General features: G+C 36.2%; 1 protein-coding gene across 1 annotated transcript; it reads right to left on the bottom strand.

Annotated features, from left to right (window-relative positions):
- Positions 1 to 7,074: 7,074 nt before the first annotated feature.
- LOC107770559 (protein ASPARTIC PROTEASE IN GUARD CELL 1-like) lies at positions 7,075 to 8,478 on the bottom strand. The gene has a single exon (XM_016589881.2). The coding sequence runs from the start codon at positions 8,476 to 8,478 to the stop codon at positions 7,075 to 7,077; it is 1,404 nt and encodes a 467-aa protein (XP_016445367.2).
- Between the last annotated feature and the right edge of the window lie 377 nt (positions 8,479 to 8,855).

Genomic DNA, 8,855 nt, shown 5'->3' with positions numbered 1-8,855 from the left:
TTGTGGCGTTGATTCTAATTCGAAGTGGACATAGACTAAGGTAGATACCCACCTTGAGATGATCTGTTTCGACTTCAACAATACTGCTAAGGTATAGCAAAACTTCATGCAGGCTAGATTGATGCCCATTGATCATAACAGTGAATGTACTCGAGCTCGAGTGTGTGTGATATTTTTTCTGATGACGGGGCAACCCATCAATGCGGGTGAGATCATGCTAGGGGAGATGGCTCACACCCGTTTTGGGCTAATGATCAAAAGGTTCTTCTTTAGAAACCTCCTAATGCAGTACATGCTTTCCCATGGGGTACTGGAGTACCCTGACTATGATGAGGTAGTGGAGGCACCAAAAGCATTGTTGGACATGACATCCTTGTTGGAGTCTACATCAAAGCTAAGCCAAGCCGCGAGGAATGAGAGGGACGAAAACTTCAACAGGTATCTTTATAGTTCCCTCAATGTGATAATGAGCAGGCTAGGGGTCAGATGAGGAGTGTATGCATCTACGTAATGATCTCTCTAGTTCTTCCAAAGAGATGATGGGAATTGCACCGGGCAGTCTCATTCACCCGTATGAGGACGAAAAATGGTACAAAGGATCCGGTTATGAAGATGAGATTGGTGATGAAATCATGGGGCCCATGGCTTTGGTACCCCTAGAAGCGGATAATGATGATGAGCCCGGAGCTACGGCTGGTGGGCATTTTGAGAAGGAGAAATCCGACTAGTAGGGAGTTCTTTCTTTCCACCTTACATTGTTTTGAATTTGTTTATGCATCAGGAACCATGCATCATTTAGGTGTGGGGTAGGGGAAATACTTCCTGACTTGCAATTGTATAAAAAAATTATTTTTTTAATTTTTTAGCTTAGTTTAGAATTCACATAGTCTAATTAGTTTGTTTATTAAAAAAATTGAAAAAGCTCGAACTTTTTCCGATGATGGATCTGTTGGATAATTTTCTTGAGGGATTAAAGTCCGAATAAAAAAACAAAAAGATTTTCTTTTATTTTTATTAGGATATTTAGGTAGTATCCTTTGGTTTTTCTTTGGACACTGGTTCTTTTCCAAGGGTGTAGCTCAAATTGGGTGTTTTGTTTTTTATTTTTTTTTGGAATAGGATAGGAAGAAATCTAAGGTGTTCTGAAACACCTGTTGACATGTTTGGTGCTAGCACATTAAGCTATAGCATGCGCACTGTCTTTTTAAATATTTGATTTGAATTGTAATGCCTAAGTAAATTAATCAGCCTACTCTGTGACGCCTTTTTCTCAGTTGTTTGACTTGTATTCCACCTAATGCATTATTGCTTAAAAATTCTCAACTAAATATGCTTGCTTGACTTGAGAGTCGAACAAAGATGTCTTGATTGAGTCATGTGCAATGTGTGTGTAAGGATTCGTGATATTCTGTGCTATCGTGTGAAGTCTAGAACTTGCCCCGTGTGTTAATCGAAGAAAAATCATTAAGTTGTGCTAGTCTAGGAGATGACGTAGGCGTTTCTTGCTTGATCATAGAGGTGTTTGTCACTCATAAATAAAAAAAATTGTTGCTAGCCCTTTTGAACTTATAGACCTTTTCTTTGAGCAATTAGTCGCTAAAAGAAGTAAGGTTAGAGATTGGGGAGTAACTTTCGAGTGGAACCGTGGAAGGGCCCTTAAGGTGCACTAAAATTGTGGGGGGGGGGGGAAGCAACTAGCCGATGAACCTTAATGTATGGAGTGTGTAAAAAAGAAAAAAAATTGCAAAAAAGAAAAAAGAATAATTTAAATAATGTAGAAAAACACACACCTTCTAATCTTAGTAATGTGTGCTAGTGGGAATATAGAAGTGCTTAATTGGAAAAAATAAAGGGGGGGCTATATTGTATATGGTTTATGGCGAGTGAATGGGTTGAGAAGAATATGTGCTCGATTTGTGATGTAGTGTATTAAAGTTCTTAGGAGGATTAGTCACTATTCCTAAATGTATCATACCCATCCCTTATCCTATAGTACAATCATAAAGTCCTAATTGATCTTAGATTTGGCTACCTTAGATTAGTAGAGATATACAGTACGGACAAGCTTATGGTACGACCACGGAATGCACATGAAATTCCTTGTGAGAGTGAGCGAATTTTGTTCAATTGTGTGATGTCCTTAAATTATGTTCAAAGGCATACTCGAATGTGTGGACTATTCTATATTCACTTTTTTGTTTGTTGGTGAGGGCACATTATCTCATGAGAGATTGGTGAAGTTGTAAACTTCGTTTATTGGGTGAGTGCGTGATAACTAGGGATTATGAGGCATTTTACACTCCTTATTGCTTAAGTTTTGATTAGAAATGTGTACAAAATAGTCCCAAAGGCTCACATGTTGTACTTAATTATAGGGTTCGGTCAACAGGGTGACAATTTGTTAGAAACCAGCTCAAAAAGGAGTGAAACATGCACAAGTACCAAGAATAAGGCCAAGCTCAGTCAAACAGGGCAGTGCGGCCGCACACCATTCTGTGCGGTCCGCAAAGATGAAGTTCAGAGAGCAGGCATTTCAGGCAACCAAGCAATGCGGCTGCAAAGGATTTTGTGCGGACCGCATTGATGTCATTGCGGCTGCACTCGATTTTGTGCAGACAGCAGAGCCAAAGATCATAGAGTTGCCAATTGGAGGATTATGCACAATGCGATCCACGGTCCATTTTGTGCGGACCGCAATAGAAGCCACCACGGACGCAGTGCATTTTGTGCGGTCCGCGGTGGCCAACTTCAGAGAGCACATTATCTCAGCCAAGAGCCTTAGTGCGGCCGCACTCGATTTTGTGCAGTCCGCACTAGCCCCGCATGGGTATTTTTGTCCAGAATTTTTAGCCTAGTATAAATAGTTTCTTTCCCCATTTTTAGGTCATCAGATATATTTTGGGACAGAGTTGCGCTTGTGAACACTTCTCTTTTACCATTTTGAGTAATTTTAGCTTAGTTTCATCATTGAATCTTCAAATGTTATCTAGTAATTAATTATTATGAGCTTTTCTTCATCTATTTCTTTGTTTTCTTTTATAATCATGAGTAGCTAGACCCATTAGCTAGGGTTGTGGCTCAACGCTAGTGTGGGTAATTGATGGGTCTTGTGTTTTGACGCTTGATTGTATATGGGTATTTGATATTTGGACTAATTTAGGGTTTTAATATTAAATTAGTGGTTGCAAACACTAGTTTATGCCTAGTAGACTTTGGCTCTTCTTGAGAAAGAGAGCCTAAGTCCATGAAATTGGTCCAATAAGGAATTAGGGCGTACTCAAGAGATTGATAGCCCCAATTAAAGGGTTAAATCTAGAGATAGTAATACCCGATTTGAACCTCAATTGTTTGCACAAATTATCATACCCAATTGGTCTTGAGAAAGTCAATTCGGGAAAAATCACTCGAACTACTGAGAGGTATAGAGTGAGTAGAATCGTGCAATGGTTATATCATACTCCCCAACTGTGACAATCTAGCCTTAGATTCAAGAATCTGTCAATTAACCACCTAGGAGAAAGTCACTACCTTAGTGTCTTTTATCTATTTGAACAACTCTCAATAGTTTAAATCTTAGCTTTACTTAGCTTAATTTAGCATCGTAGTAGCATAATCAAAACCAACAATGTTTAGAAGTGCAATTAGGAACAATTATACAACACCAATTTAGATAGAAACTCAACTCCAATATCTAGCTCCCTGTGGAAATCGATCCCGACTTCTCGGGTAAAAACTGCTTCGACCTCTCTTGTTGCTTCATAGTAGTACAGGGTTGGCCTCGATCAGTGCGTGAGTTGAGGATGCTTAGTGGTAACGAGTACGCTCTTGAGGTAGGATGGTGATGGATTGGTTGTTTGAGTTGGTTGAATCGCATTGTGTATACTTAGGCTTGTTTAAACACGGGAAGAATGTGAAATTCGCGTGTTCATGCTTGATTGCCGGTATCGACCATAGTCAAAAGGTAGAGTGTGTGTCTGAATTAAATTTGAATTGATCTTTCCTACTAAGACATACATTTTGGGGTGTCAATATAGTTTCATCGCTCGAGGACGAGCAAGAGTCTAAGTGTGGGGTGATACTCGGCTTAAAGTGTGCATATTTTTATATATATTGCCTCGTATTTTGCTCGTGCATTGTAGATTTCAGATGTGTACTATAATAATTTATGTTAATTTGTGGTACTTTAATGTGTAGGAATTATCTGGATACAAATTGGGACGAAGATGCGTGAATTAGAGTGAAAATGGGAAGAAAAGGGAAATTTGCACATTATAGCACCACAGGCAGTGTGGGGCGCTACTTGTGGCGCATAAAACAGAATGGTCAAAAAATCCAACACCAAGGCTAGAACCTCACGCAGCCCTGGGCACTAGTGACGTGAAGTTGTCCTATTTCAACTAAGACTCAGTTATTTCAACCCCAAGGCGCCCCCAACTCATATAAAAGCCAATCTATACCTATTTTGGCAAGGAGGACACTACTTGGAGAGAGTAACAAAAGTACGAAATACTCAGGAGCATGGATTGGATCAATTCTTCCATTCTTTTTCTAGTATTCATTGATTTTATGTGTGAAAACATTATTTTTTATGAATCTATGAAAATGAGTGGCTAAGAACCTTATTATTCTGGGGTCATTGGTGCTAAATGAATGTTGACGTTTGAAGTTTAAATTGGCGAGTTTTGATTTTATCATATTGGGTTTTTTTATTTAATTTTGTTCTTAATTATTTTGATGTGTAGTTAACAGTGAAATACTACTTATGAATCTAGTGTTGAACTTGAAAGTGGGAATTCTAGATTGCATATAGGATTAAATAGAGCAAGTTCTTGAACCCGGACATCGGGGAATGGATTCACAGTTAGGATAGAAATGTACCTAATTGTCTTGCTTGGTTGAGATACATGAAGGGTAAATGCGTTCTTGTTAGTTTTAATTCCATAGACATATAGATATTAAGTTAGCTTGAATAGGCGAGTAAGAACTCGACATATTCTTACGGGTAACACCAACCCTGCCAACCAACAAACCAGATAAATCAATTAGCCAGTTTAAGCCAAGAACGCAACAAAATTGTTAGCTAGACTATTGATCACGCTCAATTCTAGTCCTAAAAAGGATAAGCGGTCGTTGTAAATATAATCCGGTCTATAAGTTCGAAGTCAAATCCGACAGAGAACTAAGGCTTAGCTGGAGTTGTTCAATATTGCTAAGAACCACAAGTCTAAACAATTTCCTAATTATAGAGATTATAATATTTATTTCTAACTAATTAACTAATAAACTAAAAGAGTAAATTAACAACTAAAGATACTAAGGGTTGGAGACTAAATCCAGGAGGTCTAGAGTTATGATTTTTCCAATTGTCAAAATCTTTTCCGCTATGTTTCCTACAATTTTGCCTATGTATTTTCTACTGATCGTGAGCACTTTAGGTACCGTAATTCTCTCTCGAGCAACTATAATAATTTACTAAGCATATTCTCTCGAACTACGCTAGTTGGCTTTATCAAACCGCTCACTATAATCATGTCAAGGCTTTGTTATTTCTAAACCTATCTTTAAACTCGCTGTATTGATTTCTCACATACGTTAGGAGTAACGTTGTTCAACAACCACCTAAATATGTATCCTTTCTCAAGCAACGCATAATAAATAGGCACAGTCAATCAATGGTCATTCAATCAACAACAATAAACACATAGTTAAATAAGTAGAGAAATCCAACGGCTCAATTATATAAAAACATAACAAGAATTTATCCTACAAAAGGTTCCATCAAAACCCAAGATAACAAATTAACTATTCATTATAGTATGTAAAAATACAATACTAAAAGTTATAACCAACAATGGAAAATAGGAATAGGAAGGAAAAACTCGCAGAAGAATTCCCCGCCTTGCTCATATTGTGTCTCTGCCTCCTTAGGTCGAATTTGTGTCAAAAGTATGTCCAACCTGCTCAAAATTCTATTTTTCCATGTATATATACCAAGTAGGTTCGGGCCCAAACAATTATACCTTCTCCCACGCGAAAAAGGATAATTTTTCAGGTCTGGACGCTTGCGGTACCGGCGCGGTATTTTCCCAGTGCACTACCTCATTCCGCGGTCACAGTTTCGACTGCGTTTTTCACCCTGTTCCATTTGAAATTTGGAAACATATAAAACATGAAAGTTGTATCCCTTTGAGTTAGATTTCCAAACATATATTATATAGCCTAAATGGAGTTCGGAGCAAAGAGTTATGTCTATTTTACTAGACAGTGCGCAATATGCCTACTCAAGTCTTCGTTTATTCTTAACTATCAAATTTGACCCCCGAACACGATCCCGGCTTAATTCCTTGGGCTTTTACTGAGACTTCAAAGCTCCAAATCACTAGAATTCTTTCCATAACATCTATATAGCTCGAAATCACTCCTACAAAGCATAAAACACACCATTAGTGCAAAACACTAGCGATTAAAGCTCAAACTCAATTAAAGTGCAGTAAATTAGAGTGTAATAAGCGACTAAAATATGCAATTATAGTCTATCATCAACTATGACACTGGAATATCCTCTCCTATTGTTTTTGTCCAAAATTGCCTAAGTGTTGTAGTCATCTCTAGTTATTTCATTGCTTAATAGTTTCTTTGGTAGTTAACTAATCACTTACACATTTTGTTGGAAAAATATCTTGAATCGATAAATTCTTTGAGTTTGAATCAGTCAAAAGTTAATAATAAATCTTCGTGAGAACAATACTCTACTCACAACTTTATTACTTGACGATCGCGTATACTTCCGTATGTGTTTGGTCGCAACAATAACTTATGCGAGTTTAATAGTAAAAGCGAAAAATACAAAGTTAAATATCCAAATATCAACATTAATCATACAAGATATTATACTAAAATCAAATATTGGATATATTATTTTTGGCAAATTTACACATAACAACCTTAGAATGTAAAGATTCGAAATTTTTTTTACATCAATCACAAGCATCTACACTGAAAGTTAGAACATTATTTTTAGTATCAAAAGTTAATCCTGTCCCTTGAAGTTGATTAGTGCCTATAATTGAAAAATTATGATTCCATCCAAAAAAAACCTAAGCAATAATGCCCTGCATTTTGTATTACAACTCTTTCTTGTACTAACATCAGCTCTTGACTTGGAGAAATATTGCCAAAGTAAAACCTCACAACTGGGAAATATACTTCAGCGCTAAATGGATCATCTTTGTAACATGTATCAAATGGACCAACTCCATCTTCAACCATTTCATAATCTTTAACCTCAAGTCTAAAAACGTCGCGAAATATAATATAAAAATCATGAGGAAAACGCGTAATCAGTGTCCCTGTATCGACAATAACACCTTGATTACCATTATTCCACCACGAAGGTTCCACTGGAACAACTTTATCGTTAATCACAATCTTGAAAATATTAACATTATAAAAATGAGGGTTTAATGGATTTTTTACTAGTTTCACCTCGGTTCCATATGACCACGGAGCTTTATTAAACGTGAGAACAGATGGTTGTACTGAAGTAGAACTTGGTAAACATAATGCAAATATAGACGACCCTAATTGAGATGGTAAAGAGTATCCACCTATGGCGTTCGTGCTAACTCTTCGACCAAGTCCAGCAATTCCAGAAAATGTACCACTGAAATCTTGACTACCACTTCTTTGATCAATACTACAACCAAAATTAATCCTAGCTTGTGTATTGTCTGAAGGAAAAATAATAACCTCAGATTGCATAAAACCTTTTGTTGTTTGTCCACTTCCATATGTTGTCTCATAAAAACATAAACTACTACTTAAAGCACAATGAAAATGTGGATCTTCAGCTATACAAACTGAACTATCCTCAACACAATAAAGTCTTTTGAAAGTTTTCGACGTGGTACGATTATATATAGTATTAAAAACCTGTTTAAAACATTTATTTGGAACACAAGGTGCACATTGCCACCAAACTAAATAACTTCCAGTGTCTATTAGTAAGTAATTTCTTATTCTTTCACTACCAAGCATAAATAGGGCAACATAATGACTTTGATAGTATGAAGTAGGTGCTACCTTTAGGGTTTGGTCATGGTTCTTACTCAAATTATGCGCGTACTTCTCTTGAAAATCGGGGTCTTTTTTTATTTCAGTATCGCGGTATTTGAACTTTGATGCTAAGTATGTAGCTCTAGCATGATCTTGAGCCAAGCGATTTGTAAGCACGGAGTCATAGTCGGTGAATTTTGATTTTTCAAAAACGTCGATATGGTAAACACTAAAAGAATAAGACAGCATTGGAGGATCTTGAAGCTTGGATATATCAAAAGACATAAAAGTTTTTCTAGCTTGTTTAATGGAAGAAGAATTAATCTTGAAATATGATTTTTCATTGATTAAATTGGCAAATGATTTCCAATGAAGGATTGACATAAGAAGAAGAAGAAGAAGAATAAAGAGGAGGTTTTCCATTGGTAATTTGTTTAATTTTACTATTGATTTGGTTTGAAACTTGTGCAGACATCTTCAATTATTTATAATATAAATATGTAATTAAACATGAAATCCCGTTAAATATATTTACGTATTTGCAATCTATATATTAATTAGGCTACTAATTCTAGGGTCAATAATCAAATTTAATTATATCTATATTATTGGTAAATTAATCTTGTACTTGCCTTTTTGGTTCCAATCTCCTAAAGCAGAATATTGCTTTCCTTAATTATTTCACAAAATAATTTGCATGATTTTCCGTATACATAATGAGATATGTTTTTATCTTGAGACTAGTATTAGTATCCTAATTAATATATAGATTGCAAAAAAAAAATATATATATACCTAAA

The sequence above is a fragment of the Nicotiana tabacum genome, chromosome 9, assembly GCF_000715075.1.
Source record: "Nicotiana tabacum cultivar K326 chromosome 9, ASM71507v2, whole genome shotgun sequence".
Taxonomy (NCBI): Eukaryota; Viridiplantae; Streptophyta; class Magnoliopsida; order Solanales; family Solanaceae; genus Nicotiana; species Nicotiana tabacum.
The sequence above is the reverse complement of the archived record's forward strand: the minus strand, read 5'-3'. Positions and strand labels throughout refer to the sequence as shown.

Coding starts and splice junctions, on each gene's coding strand:
- LOC107770559 (XM_016589881.2), bottom strand. CDS start 8,478: ATGGAAAACCTCCTCTTTATTCTTCTTCTTCTTCTTCTTATGTCAATC.